Source organism: Trichomycterus rosablanca, chromosome 1 (genome assembly GCF_030014385.1).
Source record: "Trichomycterus rosablanca isolate fTriRos1 chromosome 1, fTriRos1.hap1, whole genome shotgun sequence".
In the NCBI taxonomy this organism is placed as follows: domain Eukaryota; kingdom Metazoa; phylum Chordata; class Actinopteri; order Siluriformes; family Trichomycteridae; genus Trichomycterus; species Trichomycterus rosablanca.
Genome location: NC_085988.1, coordinates 3,283,754 through 3,309,932, shown reverse-complemented (window position 1 = coordinate 3,309,932; position 26,179 = coordinate 3,283,754). Strand labels below are relative to the sequence as shown.

The 26,179-nt window shown below is 43.4% G+C and overlaps 1 protein-coding gene across 1 annotated transcript; it reads right to left on the bottom strand.

Annotated features, from left to right (window-relative positions):
- Positions 1 to 12,114: 12,114 nt before the first annotated feature.
- On the bottom strand, positions 12,115 to 24,682 carry LOC134325463 (zinc finger protein 883-like). The gene is made up of 4 exons (XM_063007673.1): positions 24,556 to 24,682; positions 23,669 to 23,784; positions 19,240 to 19,368; positions 12,115 to 13,884 (listed from the first exon to the last, which is right to left on the bottom strand). The coding sequence occupies exons 2-4, from the start codon at positions 23,772 to 23,774 to the stop codon at positions 12,227 to 12,229; spliced, it is 1,893 nt and encodes a 630-aa protein (XP_062863743.1). The 5' UTR covers positions 23,775 to 23,784; positions 24,556 to 24,682; the 3' UTR covers positions 12,115 to 12,226.
- Positions 24,683 to 26,179: the final 1,497 nt, after the last annotated feature.

Below are 26,179 nucleotides of genomic sequence, written 5' to 3'. Positions count from 1 at the left end.
CTATTAACGAGCTGGCACAAAGGGTTGCTGACCTCACCCATCGTGTGCCTAAGTTGGAGCAAGACTCCGACTCCCTGGCCTACTCTCCTGGTCGCCCCAGTACTTCCGTGGGCGGTGAAACCCCTATTCCGCCGCCCGAAAGATTTTCAGGGGAGGCCAAGAGATGCCGCGGTTTTCTCTAGTGAACTCTAGTGTTCGAACTACAGCCATCCCGGTATCCCACCGAACGCTCTAAAGTAGCTTATATTATATCTCTCTTAACAGGGAGGGCTTTAGAGTGGGCTACCGCCCTGTGGGAACAAGACTCACCGGAATGCTCCTCAGAGGAGGCTTTTAGAGCTGCCTTTAAGGACACCTTTTTTCACCCCACAGGAGGTAGGGACCTTGCTTACTCGAGCTGACCCAAGGAGGACGCTCGGTGGCCGATTATGTAATTGAATTCCGGACGCTAGCGGCCGAGTGCGGATGGGATGAGGGGGCTTTAACAGCTATTTTTCATCGTGGGCTGGGAGAGAGGGTTAAGGACGAGTTGGCCACTCGTGAGCTTCCAGACACCCTCAAGGCCTTTTACCTACTGGCGACCTCTATAGATACCCGTCTCCGTCAGCGATCACGGGAACGAGGTTCTCGCCCATCCTTCACTCTGTCTCAGGGGACCCCTAGACCAGTTTCCCCTGACCCTGAACCCATGCAGTTGGGACCTCTCCGTGACCTCTCCACCTCCTCGAACCCAACCTCGGTTAAACGAGTAGGCCGCTCTCGAGTCGGGGAGTCAAGAGTGGGCCGACCTATTATCCCTGGCCATGGCCTGTTTTTACAAGCAGGGTTGCGTTGGAGCTCCAAGGAGACTACTTTAAAGGTATGTGTTGACTCTGGGGCAGTTGAAAACTTCATAGATTGTAATCTAGTACATAGATTGGGGATTGACATCCAGCTGCTACCGGCTCCCATCTCGGTTTATGCCGTGGATGGTAGGGCTGTTGCGGGCAGCCCTATCACCCATCAGACCCAACCTTTCAGGTTGTGTCTGGGTAATCACGAGAAACGGATCACCTTTTTGGTCTACGCCCCTGTGTCAATTATCGCGGTCTAAATGCCATCACGATCAAGGATCGGTACCCGCTGCCGCTGATGGCCACGGCTTTTGAAGCCCTTCAGCGAGCATCCATTTTTACCAAGCTCGATCTACGCAGCACGTACAATTTGATCCGGATCAGGCAGGGGGACAAGTGGAAGACGGCGTTCATTACACCCACCGCCCACTACGAATACCTAGTGATGCCCTTTGGGCTGATGAACGCACCTGCCGTCTTCCAACGTTTTATAAATGAGGCCCTACGGGAGGCCCTCGACAAGTACGTCAATGTTTATCTAGACGACATTTTGATTTTTAGCCGATCCATCGACGAACACGTGAGGCACGTCCGATGAGTTCTCCAGCTTCTGCTCGAACACCATCTTTTCGTCAAGCTGGAGAAGTCCGTCTTCCATTCCCCCTCTGTTTCATTCTTGGGGTTCATCGTTTCACAGGGCGCCCTCCGCATGGATCCGGCTAAAATAAAATCGGTGGAGGACTGGCCAACTCCGAGTTCCGTTCGCCATGTGCAAAGGTTTTTGGGCTTTGCAAACTTTTTAGGCGATTTATTCGGAACTTTAGTACTGTCGCCGCTCCCTTAATGAATCTAACAGGTAAAGCTCCATTTAGATGGACGGTGCCGGCCCAACAAGCCTTTGACAGGCTTAAATCTCTCCTTACCACTGCTCCTGTCTTGCAGTTGCCTGACCCTGAGGAATCCTTCATAGTTGAGGTTGATGCCTCTGAGGTTGGGGTTGGGGCAGTGCTTTCCCAGAGAGCGGGTCTGGAAAAGAAAATGCACCCTTGTGCTTTCTTTTCGCACCGCCTGACTCCTGCTGAGCGGAATTACCCAGCGGGAGACAGGGAACTCTTAGCCATTAAATTGGCACTTGATGAGTGGTGACTCTGGCTCGAGGGAGCTAAACATCCCTTCCTTGTTTGGACTGACCACAAAAACTTGTCGTTCATCCAGCAAGCGAAGCGGATGAACTCACGTCAGGTTCGGTGGTCCTTATTTTTTGGAAGGTGTCCAAATCATGCTGTCTTATAGACCGGGGTCCAAAAACGGCAAGCCGGATGCCCTGTCTAGGCAGTGGGAGCCCACCAGACCGGAGACCGAGTCTGATCCCATAATTCCCTCGACCCAGATTGTAGCCCCAGTGACCTGGGGTATTTCCAAGGTCATTCGGGATGCCCAAAGGGCAGAACCCGACCCTGGAGGGGGACCTTCTGACCGACTGTATGTTCCTTCTACAGTTCGGTGTCAGGTTTTTGAGTGGGCCCATGCGTCTCCTTTTGCAGCGCACCCAGGAGTTACCAAAACCCTGGTCTTGATGCGCCGAAGATTTTGGTGGCCGGGGATGGAAAGTAAGGTAAGGGACTTTGTCCGTACCTGCGCTGTATGTATGGCTAATAAAAGCCCCAGAGAGCGCCCTCGGGGACTACTTCATCCGTTGCCAGTTCCATCAAGACCGTGGTCCCATATAGCACTGGATTTTGTGACAGGTTTGCCAAAGTCCAGGGGATTCACTGGTACTGGTAATTGTCGACCGGTTTACCAAATTTTGTCTTTTTGTTCCCTTGCCTTCCGCCATGAGCACTGCGCAGATCATTCTGCAACATGTGGTGAGAGCGCATGGGGTCCCCTCAGACATTGTGTCCAATCGGGGTCCGCAGTTTGTTAGCCAGTGCTGGCGGGCCTTTTGCCAACTTATTGGTGCAACGGCCAGCTTATCTTCAGGTTACCATCCTGAGTCCAACGGGCAATCAGAAAGACTCATTCAAGACCTGTGCAAGATGCTCAGGTGCTTGACTGCAGGGAATCCGGCCACGTGGGCCGATAAATTGTTGTGGGCAGAATTTGCACACAATACCCTGCACCACTCTGCTTTAGGCATGTCACCGTTTGAAGCTCAGTTTGGGTACCCTCCTCCGTTCTTTCCAGAGCAGGAGCAGCAAGTGGCGGTCCCAACTGAACAGCTTCATATCCGCTGCTGCCGAGCCGCCTGGCGCAAAGCAAGGGCGGTACTTTTGGCCACCCAGCGCACCATGAAGCGCAATGCAGACCGCAGGCGACAACCGGCCCTCACTTTCCGGCAGGGCCAACGTGTCCTTGTCTCGACGAGGGATCTCCCTGTCAGAGGTGCCCCCCACAAGCTGGCACCCAGGTACATTGGTCCCTTCAAGGTAGTGAAGCGGATAAATCCGGTGACGTATAGGTTGGAGCTTTCTCCCAGGATGAAAGTGCATCCAACCTTTCACATCTCCCAACTCCGACCATTTATGTGCGGTGGAGCCACAACCTCCCGCCCCTCGTATCATCCAGGGTGCCCCTGCCTTCACGGTACGCCGCCTCCTGAGTAGCAGGAAGGTACAGGGTAGCACCCAATACCTGGTGGATTGGGAGGGTTACGGCCCCAAGGAACGTTCATGGGTACCGGCTCGTCAAATTCTGGACCCTGAACTGATCCGCAAGTTCCGTAGGAACCAGAAAGCAGGTCTTGGGACCTCGGGAGCTGTCCCTAGAGGGGGGGTTCTATTAGGGTGCCTGCGGTAGCTGGTGAACTTACCCCGGGTTCCCAGCGAAGCAGGCGTTACAGACCCACTAAAACTAAGGCCTTAAATAAGAGGCCTGGTAATTAGGGCTGACGACCCGCAGCTGCAGCTGGCTTATTTAAGCCTGCGTAGTGCAGCAGCGGGCGTCGCACCTTTGGTTTTTTTGTTCCGGCATGGCAGCGGTGTCCTCTCACTTTTTTAGGGTCAGTTGGTTACCCCGGGCAGTGAAAGATCGGTCGGGTGTGTAGACTGAAAGGTCGAGGTAAATAGTTTTATTATTTTCCTCCTGCAGGGAAAGTGTGGTGCGACTCCGCTCAGCCCTCGTGCTGTATTTGCTTTTGGCGTTTTTCCGCTAGCATTTTCTGGTAGCCACCGCTAAATGCTAGCGGTGTATTTAACACCGTTCATTACGGGTGTTCTAATAGCTAACAGGAGCTTAGTCTGTTAGTTCCAGAGTGGTGCATCTGGGAAAGCGCTCACCTCTGGCGTGAGCAACCCCGGTTCGAATCCGCTCCTGATTAAATATTCTTGTTCTCTGTTTTTTCTCTTTGTATTACAGGTTGGCCTGCTCCGAGTGCCAGAGATTCTCACCCGCAGGCGAGGCCAATCCTGGAGTTCCCTGTTTGCGCTCCGCGAGATCAGGGTCTTGCTACTGAACCATTTCTTTGTTTTGTTTGGCATGCAAGCCAGCGCTTCATAGCAGCTTGGCGCTTCGTAACTCTTAACTTCTCAGTGGTGTAAGGTGAGCGCAACCGCCTCGCAAGCAAGTGACCAAGGTTCGCGGCTCGACTTTTGCGTTTTTCTTTTGTATTTTCTCTTTTTAGTTGACACAGTGGTGGCATCAGCCATCTTTTATGGAGTGGTATGCTGCAGCATCTCTACAACGGACAGGAAGAGACTAAACAAACTCATTAAGAGGGCCGGCTCTGTCCTGGGGAGCCCCTTAGACCCAGTGCAGGTGGTGGGAGACAGGAGGATGTTAGCCAAGCTGGCATCCATGCTGGAGAATGACTCCCACCCCATGCATGAGACTCTGGCAGCACTGGGCAGCTCCTTCAGTGACAGGCTGCATTGTTCTTCTTATCTTTTTTATACTGAGTGCTGTACTATCCCTTTGCTGCTGCAACGATGTGAATTTCCCCACTGTGAGACTAATAAAGGATTATCTTATCTTATATCCCCCCACTAACAGGTGCCGTGATGAAGAGATAACCAGTGTTATTCACTTCACCTGTCAGTGCTCAGAATGTTATACCTGCTGTACAGCTGTGTGTCATCTGCTTTGCAGTAAGAGTCGATGTTTCTGAATAATTTTTCCTAGTGGTAGCATATAGAGTGTAAATAATAGAGGTCCCAATACTAACCCCTGTGGAACACTATACTTTACTTTTGTAGTCTCTGAGAATTTATCATTTACATGGACAAACAGGGAGCGTCATTCAAATAGTATTTAAACCATGAGAGAGCGAGTCCTTTAACACCTACTGTGTTTTCTAGAGGAAAGCTAAATATTCTGATCTACAGGATCAAACGCTGCACTGAGATCTCATAGAAAAATAAAAGCAATTCATGCATTATCAGTGAATATTAATAGATTATTAACTACACTTATTAATGCAGTTCTGGTACTATGGTTGGGTCTAAGTCCTGATTTAAATGTATTTTTGTACTAAGCATAAATCTTTAAGTAACCGGGTTGGAAGAGGGTCAGATATACATGACGATGACTGTTGGCGGCACGGTGGCTTAGTGGGTAGCACTGTCGCCTCACGGCAAGAAGGTCCTGGGTTCGATCCCCAAGTGGGGCAGTCTGGTTAATTGGAGGTTTATTGGAGACACTGATTGTCCTTAAACCAGTGCATTGCAGTGCTGGTCCCAGGCCTGGATAAATAGGGAGGGTCGTGTCAGGAAGGGCATCTGGTGTAAAAACTGTGTCAGATCAATAATGCGGATCATGATCCGCCGGTGACACCTAACGGGAGCAGCTGAAGAAATAGATAGATTCGGCTTTTAAAAGGGCTGTCAGTGTTGTGCCGCTGTTAGGGCTTCAATTTTGTGTGTGACCGGTGTTATTATTTATTTAAAATTTTTTAAATTTCTCCCACTTTAGCGCATCCAATTTCTACCCGTCAATCATCCTCTCACTAATGCTGGTCCCTGATCCTGATTGGGAAGGACGAGCCTGCTCCACGCCCCCTCCGACACGTGCACAGCAATCGAACATCTTATCACCTACACTTGACGAGCGCAGTGCAGTACAGCACTGTGTACGGAGAGCCACACCCTCTACCGCACTTCTTCCCCATCTCCGTTCAGGCGCCATCAACCAGCCAGCAAAGGTCGTTATCGCACTAGTCTGAGAGAGAGTCCCCATCCAGCTTAGTCCCGCCCCTTATCTGAACAACAGGCCAATCGTTGTTTATGTAGCCAAGATACGATACGATGCATTCCTGATCTCAGCTCTGGTGGTGTTATTATTGATTTTATAGTTTTACACAAAATCTCAACATGCTACCTTTTGGCATTTTTATTTCAATTCTAGTTGGGAAAAAAAGTCATATTTATTTTCTATTTTAATGGTTGTATTTCAAGTTATAGATTTTTCTCTTGGGGGCAGGGTTACTACGTCAACTGTTGCATCAGGCTAACCCTTTTCAGTCTATTCGCTGTAGAGAGGTTGGTGAAACTTAAGCTGTACGTTAATTTTGGTATGCAGGTATGCTTTTAATCACTTCAGATGCCTGAACCTCAAAGAAGGCATCAAGGAGGCCAAGTGCAGATACAAGCTGCAAAATTAAGAAGCAATTTAAGAACAACAACAGCAGCATGTGGAACGGAATCAAAACACTGACGGACTACAAAACCAACACCCTGCAGGCCAGTGACAACACTGATGTGTTAAACCAGGTCTTCTCTTTGATAAGCAAAACAGCAGATTTGCCTCTCACATCACAGCACATGCTAAAAAGCAGACAGGTTCTACAGTGCCATCAGGTTAGAACCACCCTGTGCCAGCCAACTAGCGGAGGTCATTTTCTGCATTTAGCAGACACCCTTATCCAGAGCGACTTACAGAAGTGCTTCAATAGTAAACGTTACATTACTCTAGTTTAAGTACAACAGTGAAAGATCATTCATCTGCCAAAACCCGGTTAGAACCAAAGTTTTTTTTTTTGGGCTGCAAGGAATGAATAAGAGCGTTAATAAGTAAGTACAACTTAGCTTAAGTGTTCAGTAAAGAGGTGATATATTCACCCCTCCCCTACCCCTCTTTTTACCGTCTCCTCCAGACACCTAGTCCTTTCTCCTCACAGCTTTTGTATCTTGTAATACACGTTATAAAACCAACACCCCTTTTATCACACTACCCCAATGTTTGTTCACCTTTGTAGTCCCCCTCTCCATTGTCATTTCCTTCCCTCTTAACCGCCTCCACTTTTTCCGAATTCCTCCCCTCATTTCGAGTTTAGATAAAGTCTTCCCAAAATATGTCTACTTAGATTTCTGTCTGTCGCTGCTAATGTACAACATGTCACTACCTCAGGAACCATTGTACCATCTATTCACCATCATGTACTAACACTTGTCTTTAGTCCTGTGTTCTAATTACTTGTTTAGATTAGGGATAATAAGGAATATCTTTTGTAGTTATTTATTATAGGATTTTTTGTATTATTGTTGTATTTGCACTGTTTTGTATTGTCTTGCACTTTTTGTACCGTGTTACACCGTGATCCTAGAGGAACGCTGTTTCGTTTCAATATGTACTTGTATGTAGCTGAAATGACAATAAAACCTCTCTGACTCTGACTCTGTCTTCCAAGCTGTGCCCATACGTCTGTATGTGTTAATAAAAACTCTTTGGATGAAGACCCGGTCTCCTGACTCCTGTATGCCGAAATTCTGACAGAGGTGATGAAGGTTTTTAATCATTTTTTGAAGACAGCAAGAGACTCAGAAGTTCAGACAGACAAGAGAAGTTCATTCCACCACTTCGGTGCTAGTACAGAGAAGAGTCTTGATGCTGATGCGAGTCTTCCTCGAGTCCTGAGTGAAGGATCAAGTCAAGCGAGACTAGTGGCTCTGAACCAGGTTTGATTAGACCCTGAAGGTAGCTTGGAGCTGGTCCATTTTTGGCTTTGTAGGCGAACATCAGTGTTTTAAACTGAATGCGTGCAGCTACAGGAAGCCAGTGAAGTGAACGCAGCAGTGGGGTGATGATGTTGCAGCAGTGGGGTGATGATGAGGCAGAACCTCCACAGTCATCCCAGTCCCCAAAAGGTCTGTAGTGAAATACCTGTTTATTTGTCGGACCTCTCAAGTGCGGTACTCCATCCAGTAATTTAAGGTCATCAGATGCTGGTCTCCTGGTAGTTCCCAGGTTCAGGCTGAGTACTATGGGCGGTTGATGCTGGTCTCCTGGTAGTTCCCAGGTTACTATGGGCTGTCGATCTTTTAGTGTTGCTGCCCTAAATAAGTGTAACTTATTATTATTTATATTATTATATTATTATTACAGGTTCTCTCCACTAATGAAATTCCTTGCTCGTTGTGAACTCACTAAGGTTTTATTGTATTTTTATTGACTTTAACTGTTTTTAAATGTATTTCAGTGTTTTTAACATTATATTTGTGCTATTTTCAGTGTATAAGTGTCAAAAACCTCATTATTTTACATTAGTCTAAAATATATGCAGGTCCACGAGACCATGGATGCATTAACAGGTTTCACAAACATCCTTATGGGAAAAAATTTAAACTTGAACCTTAACCTTGAAACTTAACGCCACTCCCAGAATCAACTGACGTCGAGTTTTAAGGTAACTCTGTATTTATACAGGTAATTTACATTTATCAAGAATGTATTCATTCATTCATCTATCTAGCTATTATCTATCTACTATTTATACTGTCATGCATTTATTATCCAATTTATTGCTTCATCAATTCGTTAATATATTTATTCATTTCTTTATCCAAAACCCCCTTCATAGAGCCATACATTATACTATTTCTCCATACTTCAGTTCATCCATCTACTCATTTTTTCATCCATTTTCTACCAGTAAAACCATGAAGTAACACACTTACCTGTGAGAAACAGGAGGACCATCAGTATCTGCTTCATCATCGATGTGTCACTAAAGAACTGAAGCTAAGAAGCCTAGACAAGTAGGTACCAATCGATGATTTTTTGCATTCTGATTTACATGAGTCCCTTCTCAGCCTGTAGATGTGTCGACTAAGACAGGCTGTTGTTGTAGATGTTCAGGTTTATACAAATAGTCTTTGATAAACAAAAAAGGAAAAAAGGTTTTCTGTTTTTATAATCTCTGATTTCTTTTCAGTTTTGTCAAATGTAACATTTCCAGAAACATGGTTTGTGAAAGGAACCTTTACATTCATTAAGAAAAAATATATAAAATAACTTTTAATCACATTGAAATCATTCACATATCAATTGTTTCTCCTGCCAAAGACAGGGTGATTAAATTCTCAAACTGAAGTCATTAACATGCAGTCAAATACTAAAAATCTAAAAATGTATGTAGTTTAAAGACTGAACAAATAGCAAAGTATAACAGCTTTTAATTTGGAGTGTGTCTGTGTGATTTTTTGCCCATTGATCCAGAAGTGCATTTGTGAGGTTCTTAGACAGTGATGTTGAACGAGAGAGACGGCTCACGATCTCCATTCTAGTTCATCCTGAAGTTGTTTGATGGGGTTGAGGTCAGGGATCTGTGGGGGTCAGTCAAGTTCTTCCACACCAGACTCACCCGATCATGTCTGGAACTGGACCTGGAACATGGACCTGCTTGAACATTAAAAACTCAAGCCTCTTGCAACCTTTTTTAACACCTCACTGTCACCGTCTCTGACTTCACATCTACAAGGTGGACCAACTAGGTAGGAGTGTCTAATAGAGTGGACAGTGAGTGGACACGGTATTTAAAAACTCCAGCAGCACTGCATCTTGCAGCAGGAGTAACAACCACTGTCTCATCTGCAGATTTTTGGATAGATCTGTTCTGATGTTGACTTACACAGTTGTTTGTGTGAAGCATGTAATGTTTTGATTCCATTACAGGAGGAAAGCTGTTGGGTGATTTGCATTTAGCAACAAAAACAACAATATATTTTTCTCTTGCTCTAGAGACTAGTGGACATTAGTCACCTATGTCATTTGCTAAAGAGACAAGTCAAAGGAAGGTAGAAATTCATAAAGTCAGAAGAACTCATTTTTATAGCACTTTGTACGATGGACATTGTCTCAAACAACTTGGCAGACATGCAATAAAATATTTTTTACAGAATGTTATTAAAAGTGAAAGCGTATGAAAATGTAATTTAACATTATGGTCAGGAAATGATACATGAAATCTGATGTAATCAGAAGCTCATGAGAAATCTAAACTAGAATGAGCCGCTCTTCATCTCTTTACAGCCTGAACATTCTTACTCTGTGTGGCTTATTTTCCCAGAATGCATCACTGTCAAGACAGAGAGCAGAGAGTACTAGCTAAGTGGTTTGTTATTCAAAGTTTAAACATGAGATGTAAGCGTTGTTTACAAGGCTGATACTGTCACGGGCATGAGAGGAGCTGCAGGTTCAATAAATCACTAAGCAGAGCTAAGACGATAGAATACTGTCTGTGTAGAATTAATATGATCGCTTTGTTAAAATGACCCCAGCTACAGGTAAATAATAATAAATATTCTGGTGATAGCAGTGACATAATGTCATATTCTAAATACATTTGGTATTTTTATCCATTATTAAAAAGACACCTGTTTTAACCCATGTTTTAACAGACATAAAGCCAAAACATGTGATTTTTTATTATTTAAAAAAATGATTCTAACACTGTTATCTCAAATGAATCGTATTGAATCTCAGCTCTGCCATCCGGCTGGGCTGAGAGGCCACATGAACAACGATTGGCCTGTTGTTCAGATAGGGGCGGGATAATAAAGCCGGATAGAAGCCGCTCAGGTGGCGCAGCGGTACAGTACGATAGCGCACCAGGGTTGGGGTTTCGAATACATCGTATCGAATCTCAGCTTTGCCTTTCAGACTGGGTGGCAGCATGAACAACGATTGGCTGTTGTTCAGGGTTAGAGGGTAAAAAGTCACATCATAGGTCCTCATGACTGGTGCAACTGTGGCCCCTGCTGGCTGACTGATGGCGCCTGCACAGGGCTCGTCAGTGTATGAACTCGACTCGTGCAGGTGAAAAATGCAGTCTGTACTGACTGTACGTGCCAGAGGGGGCGCATGTCAGTTGAGAGGCGTCCTCAGTCAGCGGTGAAGGGTCGAATCAGTATAGAGGAGCAATCAGGGTAACTGAACACGACTAGATTAGGGGAGAAAATTGGGGGAAAAAGTGGGAAAAAATTAATAAATAAAGCTGGATAGGGCCTCCTCATAACTGATGCACTACGACCTCTGCTGGCTGATTGATGGCGCCTGCACAGGCATGGGGGAGAAGAGTGCGTTGATCAGGGTGTGTCTCTCCGTACACAAGGCTGATTTACATATATGCACTCACCTACATAAAATGCATACGGCTGCTGCCCACGTGTCGGAGGGGGAGTGGGTTAGCTTCGTTCTCCTCAATCAGAGCGGGGATCGGCATTAGTGGAGAGAATTGGACACGCTAAAAAGCATTCACAAAAAACCATTTACATCCCTCCCCACACATACACCGATCAGCCATAACATTAAAACCACCTCCTTGTTTCTACACTCACTGTCCATTTTATCAGCTCCACTTACCATATAGAAGCACTTTGTAGTTCTACAATTACTGACTGTAGTCCATCTGTTTCTCTACATACCTTTTTAACCTGCTTTCACCCTGTTCTTCAATGGTCAGGACCACCACAGGACCCCCACAGAGCAGGTATTATTTAGGTGGTGGATGATTCTCAGCACTGCAGTGACCCTGACATGGTGCTGATGTGTTAGTGTGTGTTGTGCTGGTATGAGTGGATCAGACACAGCAGCGCTGCTGGAGTTTTTAAACACCGTGCCCACTCACTGTCCACTCTATTAGACACTCCTACCTAGTTGCTCCACCTTGTAGATGTAAAGTCAGAGACGATCGCTCATCTATTGCTGCTGTTTGAGTCGGTCATCTTCTAGACCTTCATCAGTGGTCACAGGACGCTGCCCACTGGGCACTGTTGGCTGGATATTTTTGGTTGGTGGATGATTCTCAGTCCAGCAGTGACAGTGAGGTGTTTAAAAACTCCAGCAGCGCTGCTGTGTCTGATCCACTCATACCAGCACAACACACACTAACACACCACCACCATGTCAGTGTCACTGCAGTGCTGAGAATCATCCACCACCTAAATAATACCTGCTCTGTGCAGAGAAATAGATGGACTACAGTCAGTAATTGTAGAACTACAAAGTACTTTATCGTAAGTAGAGAGTCCATATAAAAATGTCACTCACTCGCTGGCTTACTTGCACAAACACACACAGGACTTTATTTACATGCTAAACATCATTACAATCGCTGCTACGTAAATAAGGACAGTTTGTGATTGTGTTGGTAATGAAATATAAATAATTAAACCGTTAGTTTATTTGGTAGAATTTGATGTGTCACACTTGTGTTTCTTAAGGGTTGATGAATAAGCTAAATATTTCCCACACTGTGAGCACTGATACGGCTTCTCTCCAGTGTGAATGCGCTGGTGTCTTTTAAGATTACTCTGTTGATTAAAACTCTTCTCACACAATGAGCACATATACGGTTTGTCTCCCGTGTGAATGCGCTGGTGGATTTGGAAATGATTCTGTGTATTGAAACTCTTTCCACACTGTGGGCACTGATAGGGTTTTTCTCCGGTGTGAATGCGCTGGTGGATCTTGAGATTACTCTGTTGATTAAAACTCTTTCCACACTGCGAGCAATGAAACGGTTTCTCTCCAGTGTGAATGCGCTGGTGGATTCTGAGGTCACCCTGCCGACTGAAAGCCTTCCCACACTGTGAGCACTGATATGGTTTCTCTCCCGTGTGAATGCGCTGGTGTTCTTTAAGATGAATCCGATGAATAAAACTTTTTTCACACTGCGAGCACTGATACAGTTTCTCTCCGGTGTGAATGCGCTGGTGATTTTTAAAATTACTCTGATGAGTAAAAGTCTTTCCACACTGCGAACACTGATACGGCTTCTCTCTAGTGTGAATGCGCAGGTGGATCTTGAAATCACTCAGTGTATTGAAACTCTTTCCACACTGTGAACACTGATACGGCTTCTCTCCCGTGTGAATGCGCTGGTGTCTCTTCAGAGAGCTCTGTTTAATAAAACTCTTCCCACACTGTGAGCACTGATACGGTTTCTCTCCAGTGTGAATGCGCTGGTGGATCTTGAGATCACTCGGTTTATTAAAACTCTTCTCACATTGAGAGCACTGATGCGGTTTCTCTCCAGTGTGAATGCGCTGGTGGATTTTGAGATGTCTATGATGCTTAAAACTCTTTCCACACTGTGAACACTGATGCGGTTTCTCTCCCGTGTGAATGCGCTGGTGTTCTTTAAGATTACCTTGTTGAGCAAACCTCTTCCCACACTGAGAACACGGATACGGTTTCTCACCAGTGTGAATGCGCTGGTGTGTTTTGAGAGCACTCTGTTGATTGAAACTCTTCCCACACTGTGAGCAGTGATGCGGTTTCTCACCAGTGTGAATGCGCTGGTGTTCTTTGAGATGAATGTGTTGGTTGAAACTCTTCCCACACTGTGAGCACTGATACAGCTTGTCTCCAGTGTGAATGCGCTGGTGTTCTTTAAGATTGCTTTGTTGAGTAAACCTCTTTCCACATTGCGAGCACTGATACGGTTTCTCACCAGTGTGAATGCGCTGGTGGATTTTGAGAGCACTCTGAAACCTAAAGTTCCTCCCACAAACTGAGCAGTAATACGGTTTCTCTCCAGTGTGAATGCGCTGGTGTATTCTGAGAGCACTCTGGAACCTGAAGCTCTTCCCACAATGTGAGCAGACGTTTCCTTCTTGCTGTTTCCCCTGGTGAGACGTGTTATTGCTGACAGGATCAGAGGACGTTTGCTGATTACTGGAGCTTCTGGTGGGCGTCAGATCCTCAAGTTCAGTCTCAGATTTCACCAGCGCATCATCATATTTATCATCACTGCAGCTCTTGATGTGATTGTGGAGCTGATTTTGGGTCGTACAGGAAGGTGGAGACGAGGAGCAGGAGGAATCGTTCTTCATTTCTGAAGCAGAAAATAATAATAATAAAATATTTGTAACATTATAAATAATAAACGTTGTTTGTAAATGTCACAGTTTAGCCAAACTGGATTCAATGCTTTACTAGCACTTTCACCCCCCAATCTTAACTTTTAGGCATCTTCAACAGTAATATAATACCCATAATTCCCTCTTATATTGCAAACGTAGAAAGTTTAGTCAGTGGAATTTTACTAGCATGGATTCCATATGGGGGTCCCGCAAGGGTCATACAAGTGGTCCTGGGGCTGGGCGATATGACAAAAAAACTCATATCTCGATATGCTTTTGAGAAGTGGCGATATACGATGCGATACGATATATTGTGAACGTAAAGTACAATGGCAGGCCACCGCCCGTATTTTAGCTCATTTGGAAAGCGCACGGTAAACAGCAGAACCGCGACCCAGATCAACCACACAGCGCCGCTGCTTACCTGAGCTTCTCTTCTTCAAACTGCGAATCAAATCTACATCCGTGTGTTGTTCCATTAGGGATAAAATCACCTCGTTTTTCTTCCTGACGGCCACCGTATATGTTTCCAGAATATTTCCAGAATATAGAAACCCATTTCCAGCTGCGTTTGTTACGGTGGCCCGCTGAGTCAAAACACAATAACATTTACAAAACAAACAAAAGCTGACAACACAACAACAATAAGGAAAAACGCAAAAACAATAAAGACAACACGAAAAAATTAAGGAAGAACGTGAATATATTAAGAGACAACACAAATGCTTTAAGGTGGAACGCAATTACATTAAGGGAGAACACAACGAAATTAAGGAAACATGAACACAATTCTACAACGGAAATGCTCCCGGTCACTAGAGGGCATCTCTATCATTTTTTATCTGTATAAACATTGCAGCAAAAGAAGCAAGAAGCAGAGCAGCATAGTGCAGAGCATCTGGCTTCGGTTTAACTTTAACGTTCAGTGATATAAATCTGCAATGTTTATACAGATAAAAAATGATAGAGATGCCCTCTAGTGACCGGGAGCATTTCCGTTGTAGAATTGTGTTCATGTTTCCTTAATTTCGTTGTGTTCTCCCTTAATGTAATTGCGTTCCACCTTAAAGCATTTGTGTTGTCTCTTAATATATTCACGTTCTCCCTTAATGTTGTTGTGTTGTCCTTATTGTATTCGCATTTTTGCTTATTGTTGTTGTGTTGTCTTTAATGTTTTTGCATTTTTCCTTATTGTTGTTGTGTTGTCAGCTTTTGTTTGTTTTGTAAATTTTATTGTGTTTTGACTCAGCGGGCCACCGTAGTTTGTCCACCAAACTAACAAAAAAACGTCTTATGCCAAGTTCACACCAGGGTTATTATCGTTAACGAAAACGAACGAAATAACGAAAACTGAAATTGAAAAAACATTTTCGTTAACTGAAATAAATAAAAACGGTAATTAAAAGAAAAACGATAACTAACTGAAACTGTATTTTGCGTTTACAAAACTAACTAAAACGTACTAAAATTATAGATAAAATAGCCTTCGTTTTCGTGTTTGTCTATTTATGAGCTTTGTGAACTGATCTGAAATCGATTATTTCCACTCGAGCAGTTTTACGTTAGCTACCGGTCTTTCCCAATCCGCTCCCTCCTCACTAACACTTCCACTACAGAGGGACACTCCACGTGAACGCACAAACGGAGGCGGAGTGGAGATGGGGAGTGAGTAGGGAGCGGACACTTCATGTTTACAAAAAGACTGTTTCTTTTTCTGCTCACCACGCTGCAAAATGACCACAGCAAAAGTTAAGTTCATGTTTTTCTCAGATTGAGCTCCCTAATGTGTGTCTCATTAATTATTTTATATTATTATTAGGGCTGTCATAATCGCGATTAAAAAAAAAATTCTCAAGATGAAACACTTTAATCAAACTGTTTTTATTGGGCTCTTTGTGCCACGTAAATGTGTGTCTCTGTGGTTAATTGCATTTCTTAAAAGTGCATGAAGCAGAACGCTGATTAAGAACAATATAATGGCCAGTGATAGCTCAGTGGTTAAGTTACTGGACTAGTAAACAGAAGGTTGCCGGTTCAAGCCCCGCCACCACCAAGTTGTCACTGTTGGGTGCTTGAGCAAGGCCCTTAACCCTCAATTGCTCATCGTGTTCCGCTCATCGTGTAAGTTGCTTTGGATAAAAGCGTCTGCTAAATGCTGAAAATGTAAAAATAAGCACAGGCGGACACGGTCAATTCTGAGACCTTCCCTACACACTTGCTCCCTATGCCCTATAGTACACTTAACATTCTTAAAAGACCAGAAAATATATTTGTAATTCACATTACATGACCAGTGAGACATTAGAAAACAACATTCTTTTTCTTAGAATAGCCCTTTTTTTTTTAAGAAAAAATTGTTCTTGTGTAAATTACAAGTGCAGGAAAAACTACGGCAGATACAAAAGGTACCGGGGCCCATGGCAGGGGGGCCTCCACAACATGAACTCAACCACTCACCTCACTGTGTAAAATTAAATGAACTGAAACTGTGCAGTAAAAATACCAGAGGCAGGAATTTGGACCTGAAGTGGAACTTCTGAGTGACTTTTAATTTATTCTGATCAGCTATCAGCACCTGCAATTTGTTAAGGGGGCCCAACATTATTTATCACGTGACAGCACTAATTATTATGTTCATGTGTGTCCTTTTCAGCAGCAGTATTACACACATCTTGTGGACTGTTACAGTTTTTGTGGACAGTTGATTGTTCAACAGTAATTGAATAAATTTTTTAAATGGTATCTTTTGTTGAGTTTTTATTACACAATACTTACTCTGACCTTTTTGAATCCTGCACCTGAAAAATAACTCAAAGTATGGAAAAACTAAAACTAATACTAAAACTAATAAAAACTAAACTAAAACTAAGCTTTAAACAAATAATAAAAACTAATAAAAACTAGCAAACCCACTCTAAAAACTAATTAAAACTAACTGAATTAGAGAAAAAAAAGTCAAAACGAAATAAAACTAAACTATAATGGAAAAATCCAAAACTATTATAACCTTGGTTCACACTACACGACTTTCCAAATCGTCAGGTCGCTGTACAGTTCACACTACACGACTGGATCTCCTGCACTCGGGAGTCTTTCAGTCGGTGTGGATTTCACACTACACAACAGATCGGCGATAGGGGGTTTCACACTACACGATCCATCACCAACTGGAATCGCAGGCGAGCTTCTCTGGTCTCCTTTTTTTTTCTTCTTTACAAAAACACACGTGAGAAGTGACGAGGGTTTTAATGACGCCACGTCCAAAAATGCACGTCCACAAGTAGCGAGTGATCAAAGTGTTTGTGGTGTGATGTGCAGCGTAATATCAAAGAGAAAAAATAAATGAATCTGAGTGGATTTGGCAACACAAACAGTATATGGCTTGTTCTGTAGTAAAGTGGATGTTAATTAATAATTTTGTAATGCAGCGTGGGTATTATGTTTTGTAGAGGACGATCAAATCAGAAATACTACGTGTGTGTGCGCTGGTGTATCCTGATATAAACTATATCCTCTTCTGCATTTCCCTTCACGCTGTATCCTGTGTTCTCATTGGCTGTTCGACATGTCACTCATTCCCAGTTGCCCGTCTGAGATCAGATATCTGACCTGCTAGAAAACTCAATCCGGTCGCCGAGCACTCGGCGAGCCGGTCGGGTCGAGTTGTTGGATAGTTCACACTTAGCGACTGAGAGCCGAGTTTTGATCGCCGAGTGAACGCTGAGTTGCTCCCGACCCGGAAAATCAATCGCCGACCAGTCGCCGAGCGAAAATCAGGACAGAAATCGTGTAGTGTGAACTAGGCATTAGATCGTTTATTCTCTCGGTTTTCGTTCACTAAGCTGTCACTTATACCTCTACAACCAATCAGAGAGAGATTGAAATTCCATCCAGAATCTGAATTCGGAAGCTCTGATTGGTTTATTAAGCTGTTGTTAAGGCTTGAACCACGAATGAACCGATTCAATTGTGTGAGCAAAACGAATTAATCTTCACCACAGATAAGAGCACAGCTCCCTGATTCGAGTCCAATGAATCGTTCGTTTGAAAGGAGTCGATTCAGACAGTGATTCAGTTCACGTATGTGTGCTGAACAGCACTTTTGTGCTGTTTTAAACGTTCTCAAACGCTAACCTGTGTTCCTAGACATACTTGATACAGTAAGTCCTCGGGTTACGGCGGACTCGACATACAGCGTTTCGTGGTTACGTCGCCATCTCCTATAAATTTATTAAGAAAGTCTTGTTCCGTCATTCCGATGTACGCCGTTTGAGAGGTAAAAACAAAGTTCGCACTAGTTGGCGAGCGGAGCAGACGAATACGTCGTCACGCGGCGCTATACGAGGAAGACGGCGTTGTTCATGAAAATCGCGTTACGTCGCATCCGTAGGAACGGATCTCAGACCTAAGTCGAGGACCTCCTGTATATCGAATATGGCCATTTTTAACATCCTGTAAAAGGTAATATCAAATATATCCCTAAGTGGTCCATCATCCTTCAAGAGAGATACAACCTAGAGAGAGTGTTGGGGACGTGGCAGCCGCAGCCACCACACACCTTAAACACCAGGATTCCTTATTCTGCACACATGGGATGCACCTCATGGAACAAAGCACCTCAATCGCTCTCCTTTTATGAGCAGCATGAGGGAGCTGAGAACCCCTACTTCCCCACTGTAGTGATAGTGGTACTGGTGGTGGTATTACTATTACTAGTGGTGGTAGTAGAAGTGATGGTGCTGGTAGTAGTTGTAAGCAATAGTAGCAGGACTAGTGACACCATTTTTTTTGTCTGGAGCGAAAACTGGCACACAAACGAAACCTTATTAAATAAAAGTTGTTATTTTAATCAAGGTTTAAAATAATGATGGGCCGATCCCGATACACAACTGCCGATAACGCTAATGACACCGATACTGATACCGATGCTGCCTCGTGATGTTTTCCTGTCCCGCTACTCTTTAACGTGAAACTTCTGCAGGTGCTTAGTTAAATTAGTCGTGTCATACGACGAAACCTTTCTTCCACCCCTTGACACGTCAGTTTTGCTTTTCTGCGTTTCCAGACTAAAATATTTCCATACAAAGGACATTTTAGTAAAATAAGCAGCTTTTTTCTCCCTGTTAAGGGTTGAAGGTAAGATGGAACTTGGATCAGTGATGTGTAAACGGCGGGTTTATGGTCCAGCACAAGACACGGACTGGAATTTGGATCGGTAAGTAGATGGGCCCGTCCGACAGATATCCAATCTGTATATGACGTCAATATTGGACCCGATACCGATACGGGATCGGATCGGGCCAATCTCTATTTTAAAAATGTCTTACTGAGTTCATCTGTATCTTCAGGTTCCTCCTTCTTCACAGGCTTCATCTGGAAACCTCCACACTGTTGATCCACTGGGGTGAGGTGTTCCTCAGATGTGACGTGTTCCTCGGGGATTGAGGTTCCTTCACCTGAAATTCCATCAATATGTGAAGAAGAAACTCAACAACTGGAGGAAATGTAAGATTGTGGGTTTGTTTGTTTGTTTGTTTATTAGGATTTTAACGTCATGTTTTACACTTTGGTTACATTCATGACAGGAACGGTAGTTACTCGTTAAACAAGATTAATCAGTTCACAAGTCTTGGACAATTTAGTGTCTCCAACGCACCTCACTTGCACGTCTTTGGACTGTGGGAGGAAACCGGAGCTCCCGGAGGAAACCAACGCGGACACGGGGAGAACATGCAAACTCCACACAGAAAGGACCCGGACCGCCCCACTTGGGGGTGCTACGTACTTAGCCATCGTGCCGCCCCAAACCCTTGGAACATTAAAAACTTCTCGACAGGACATTATTGTACAGTACAGGTTCTTATTACTTTGTTTTAACTTGTGCTAGAATCTACATTTACATTTTTGGCATTTAGCAGACACTTTTTTCCAAAATGACTTACAGTAGTGTGACAGTACATCGTCTAAGCAATTGAGGGTTAAGAGCCCAACAGTAGAGACCTGGCAATGGAGGGGCTTGAACCAGCGACCTTTTAATTACTAGTCCAGTACCTTAACCACTAGGCTACAACTGCCCTATCTTTGTAAGAAACTAAAGCTAGTCCTAGGTTAGGCCTCTAGAACTAGGTTTTAGGTGTGTATTCGTGTAAGACCGGCATCAAGACTCTTCTCTGTTTCTGCACCCAAGTGGTGGAGCGAGCTTCCCTTGTCTGTCTGAACATCTGAGTCTCTCACTGTCTTTAAATGATGATTAAAAACCTTCATCACTTCTTTACTAATCACTTAAGCTGACATGTACTTACTTTTTAATGCTCTTATTTATTTCTTGCACAAAACAAACTTTGGTTCTAACACGGTTTCAGCAGATTTGTGTTCTTGAACTGTTGTACTTAATCTAGAGTGAGGTAATGTTCACTATGGAAGCAATTCTGTAAGTCGCTCTGGATAAGAGCGTCTGCTAAATGCAGAAAATGTAAATGTATTTTATTTCTACTGATTAGTGATCTCAGTTAGGGGTGGGCGATATATCGAGTTTTAAAGAATTATCGATATATTTTCATACGAGATATAAGATAAGACAATATCGTTCATATCGATATAGACTATGTTGCATTCCAATTAGATCCGACAGTTCGCCTTTCTCTTCTCCCAGTTTGTCTCTGCACATCTTCACCTCGCCCCGCCTCTCTCTGGCAGGCGCTTCAGGAGCCTCCGGACAAGGACTACTAGATTGAGGAACAGCTTTTTCCCCAGAGCTGTCTCCATATTGAACTCTGTCCCCCGTTAACCCCCCACCCCCACCCCCACATCTCTCCTCCTGGCAAGGTTGCACTACAAACTTTTTAAACTTTATCCTTTTTCCACTTAGTATTTCATCAGTCCATACCTCATTTGTACATAAATCCCATATACACTGTATACATCTGTTTATTATGTTTTTACGTACTCATTCCTTGATCGTGTCCATAGCACCTTAATCATTTTAACCTTAATATTAATCTGCACCTTAATATGTACAGTGTATCACAAAAGTGAGTACACCCCTCACATTTCTGCAGATATTTAAGTATATCTTTTCATGGGACAACACTGACAAAATGACACTTTGACACAATGAAAAGTAGTCTGTGTGCAGCTTATATAACAGTGTAAATTTATTCTTCCCTCAAAATAACTCAATATACAGCCATTAATGTCTAAACCACCGGCAACAAAAGTGAGTACACCCCTTAGTGAAAGTTCTTGAAGTGTCAATATTTTGTGTGGCCACCATTATTTCCCAGAACTGCCTTAACTCTCCTAGGCATGGAGTTTACCAGAGCTTCACAGGTTGCCACTGGAATGCTTTTCCACTCCTCCATGACGACATCACGGAGCTGGCGGATATTCGAGACTTTGCGCTCCTCCACCTTCCGCTTGAGGATGCCCCAAAGATGTTCTATTGGGTTTAGGTCTGGAGACATGCTTGGCCAGTCCATCACCTTTACCCTCAGTCTCTTCAATAAAGCAGTGGTCGTCTTAGAGGTGTGTTTGGGGTCATTATCATGCTGGAACACTGCCCTGCGACCCAGTTTCCGGAGGGAGGGGATCATGCTCTGCTTCAGTATTTCACAGTACATATTGGAGTTCATGTGTCCCTCAATGAAATTTAACTCCCCAACACCTGCTGCACTCATGCAACCCCAGACCATGGCATTCCCACCACCATGCTTGACTGTAGGCATGACACACTTATCTTTGTACTCCTCACCTGATTGCCGCCACACATGCTTGAGACCATCTGAACCAAACAAATTAATCTTGGTCTCATCAGACCATAGGACATGGTTCCAGTAATCCATGTCCTTTGTTGACATGTCTTCAGCAAACTGTTTGCAGGCTTTCTTGTGTAGAGACTTCAGAAGAGGCTTCCTTCTGGGGTGACAGCCATGCAGACCAATTTGATGTAGTGTGCGGCGTATGGTCTGAGCACTGACAGGCTGACCCCCCACCTTTTCAATCTCTGCAGCAATGCTGACAGCACTCCTGCGCCTATCTTTCAAAGACAGCAGTTGGATGTAACGCTGAGCATGTGCACTCAGCTTCTTTGGACGACCAACGCGAGGTCTGTTCTGAGTGGACCCTGCTCTTTTAAAACGCTGGATGATCTTGGCCACTGTGCTGCAGCTCAGTTTCAGGGTGTTGGCAATCTTCTTGTAGCCTTGGCCATTTTCATGTAGCGCAACAATTCGTCTTTTAAGATCCTCAGAGAGTTCTTTGCCATGAGGTGCCATGTTGGAACTTTCAGTGACCAGTATGAGAGAGTGTGAGAGCTGTACTACTAAATTGAACACACCTGCTCCCTATGCACACCTGAGACCTAGTAACACTAACAAATCACATGACATTTTGGAGGGAAAATGACAAGCAGTGCTCAATTTGGACATTTAGGGGTGTAGTCTCTTAGGGGTGTACTCACTTTTGTTGCCGGTGGTTTAGACATTAATGGCTGTATATTGAGTTATTTTGAGGGAAGAATAAATTTACACTGTTATATAAGCTGCACACAGACTACTTTTCATTGTGTCAAAGTGTCATTTTGTCAGTGTTGTCCCATGAAAAGATATACTTAAATAGCTGCAGAAATGTGAGGGGTGTACTCACTTTTGTGATACACTGTATATTGTTTTCAGCTACACATCTTGTTTATGGTATAGTTTATAGATCCTGTTTATACCACTGCTATTTACCCACTGTAAATAATGTATATCATAAATACTGTTTATTCTGCACTTTCTGCTTATTGCACTTCTGGTTAGATGCTAAACTGCATTTCGTTGCCTTGTACTTGTACATGTGTAATGACAATAAAGCTGAATCTAATCTAATCTAATCTCTCTCCCTCACTGAACACAACTCACCCCTCCCCACCGCTTCATCAGTAAGTTCTGCAGGCAGCATTAGCATGGAGACGGATAAAGACATGACATTCAAAGTGTCAGATGAGCAGCAGAATGATGTATTCTGTAGAGAATGCCGACAACAATTCCAGACAAAAGGTTCCAGCACTACTAATCTTTTATACCATGACAGCGCCGTAAAGTGCAGTACGAAGAGTTGCGTGCTGAATACGACTTTTTAAAGAGCAAGTCAGCCTTTTGTTATTTTTGCTCTGTATCTTTTCTGTTTACATTTTAATTGCACAGCTGTGAGTCTTTTGTATTGCAGGAAAAGAACATTATTTTATTTGAGCGTTACAGGCATCTGTCAGTCTCGGGAGACTATGGAGTTGTGCGCTGTTCAATTTTTGCAACATCGGTTGTGGCTTGTCAGGCCTATATGGGAATTTTCTCTTCAAACTTGGAGAGACCCTTCTGCATTGTATGCTTCCAGGATGATCGCTCAGTGGCCAGGGCTTCCCACGTGTTGAGGTTAATGTCCAAGCCTTTCAGGTCTCCTTTACAGACATTTGAGCGTTATTATTTAATATATGCCAATAGTTTATTTTTGAGCAATTTCTCATGTTTATCTACAGCTGAATGTTAATAAAAGTACCTGTATACCATCTGGAACATGTAGCTTTGTCTCAGAAGTGTCTTTTTGTTATTACCTTATGGGATGAAAAAATATTGAGATATATATCGTATCTCGCCGTTCAGCTCAAAAATATCAAGATATTATTTTTGATCCATATCGCCCAGCCCTAATCTCAGTACTAACCATATTATACTCTACAACAGTGGTGTAAAAGTGGCGTATTGCTCCATATTCACTTACAGAAGAAACTTTCATCTTCATCTTCTTCCTTTTTTATTAGAATCTTCTGGAATTCTTCATGTTGTAGATCTACAGGAGCGACGTGTCTCACTGCTGCCGATTCCATTATTAAACATCTAATAAAAGACAGACAGATACATGAACTTTACTTCTTCTTAGAGGGAAATTAAAGTCAATTGGTGCTGTGAGACTATGAACGGGGTGAAGATGTTGAAACTATTGAGGAGCTGAGGAGCATCTAGTAGAAAAACCTTCAATAGAACTTCTCAGAACTTGGTGGAATGAGTCTGTAGCTAAATGGATGAAGATGGTGCTCATTCTTTAATCAGTACATTCTGTATCTGTCACTGAACAAAGCTTTATGTGTCGGTCTCCTGGATGTCTGCTCACATTTGATCTGTGAAGTGTTTAGGAGAAGCAGGCAGTGTTCCCTCAGAAGAACCCCAGTCTCTGTCTCCAGAGTTATAAAGGATTAAGACTAGTGGACTAGTGGAGAATGGGTGTTGCACTGACTAAGCTCAGTTTACTCAAAGCTAAAAGAACGATTTTCTTTCTATATAACTGTAAAACATCATGTAAAGAATTATAAAACAACCTGAGAAACAACCATAAAACAATCTGTAAACAAAGCTAATCGATCAGGGTGTGTTTCTATAAAACTCAATTGATTCTTGTTGCTGAATCGGTTCAGATGAATCGGTTCCACAGTACTGAATCATGTTAGACGCTAACAGTGGAGCAGCTAGAAGTGTGAATAAAAGATAAAGCAGTTAAAGCTCCTCAGATCCTCCACATCAATATTTTAGCATGAACTCCAGTTTCATCATTAATTAGAATGTAATTAAGAATTAAAGTGTAATAAGTAAATGAATTAATAATTTACTTACATGTTGTTCACTTCAGTAGAAACGAATCAGCTGCTGCAGCTCCTTCTTCTTCTTCTTCTTCTTCTTCCCTGAATTGAGCTGGTTGATCAACAACGTTCAGGTTTATTATAGCGCCTCTAGTGGACTGCAGAACACACACACACACACACACACACACACACACACACACACACACACACACACGTAGTTTTATTGGCACGACAAAATATGAACATTTCGAATTGCCAAAGGAAATATACAATAAGTTACAGATATACATTTCAACACATAAGAAAAACACTGCAAGTACTAACAGCTTAACAGTTTCAAGTTTATAAGGTTCAACAAGGTTAACAAACCACAGATTCTTCGTGTTACTGTGTTTTACAAAACGTCCCAACTCTTCTGGAGATGGAGTTTGTACAAGAAGAGCATGTTGGCTCCATGAGACAAACATAACTAAACAATAAGAGTACTCTGCTTTGTAAAACTCTTCCCACACTGCGAGCACTGATACGGTTCCTCTCCAGTGTGAATGCGCTGGTGTGTTTTAAATCCTCATGTCTTTTCTCAAACTAGCTTCCACTACTCTTTTCCAGATCATCATGCTGGGGCTGATCCACTTTATGCCTCTGTAGTTGCTATGTGTCTGATGGCCAAGAGGAGTGCATGAGCCTTTACCGTAAATATTGAAGCATGATGAGGGAGATGGATACCGTTACGAACGCTGCACCCATATGGGTCTCTGTTTTCGATCTGTCTGTAAAAATAAAGCTGTGTTTTAAGTCTGATTGAGTTGTATAAGGATAGGTAATCATAGTCTGTTTTGAGGACTTTGTTATATCAAGTATTACATTTGGTTTCCTCAGAGTCTAGGGAGCAGGCAGAGGGGGCTTGGTGGGGCCTACTGAGATATTTAAAGTGGACAGTATGGGGCCAATTCGCAGTCCAAGGGGTCTGAAATAATAGAGATCAGCGGGTGAGTCACCAAAAATCTAGAAAGTGTCCGTGTCCAAACTTCATCACCTCATAAACCTCTTTCCACCTTCTGAGTACACTCTCCCACTCTTTATCATTTCAACCTGCTGTAGATCAGATCCCAGTTCCCAGCTCTGCTCCTCTGTAGTGGTACGATGCTCTTATTAGAAGATGTTTCTATTTCTTATGGAATAAAGGAATTAAGCAGAATAATCAGATCAGAGCACCACTCTTTATTATTGGAATCTCTGATTCAGGGATCTATGAAATACCGAGCATACAGTGGTGAATTTACAATAAATAACATGTTTATATTATAACAGAACAATCACTACATTTACATTTGCAGCACTGAGCAGACACCTTTATCCAAAGCGACTTACCACTGTGACAGTAAACAGTCTATTGTGGTGCCCATTACGTCGATAGTGATCTACCAGTCGATCGCACCTCATTCTAACAGGTCGACGTGATTGACATGAAATTTGGCCAGTTTCTGTAATTTGCGGTTTGTTGCCTCCACCTAGTGGACATTTTGAGAAATGCAATGTATTACAGGGTTAGAACGAACTGGTGCTTGTACTCCCCATGTCTGCGTGGTTTTTCTGCGGGTTTGAAAACATGCCAGTAGGTGTAGTTGCTGCTCTAAATTGCACCTGTATGTGTG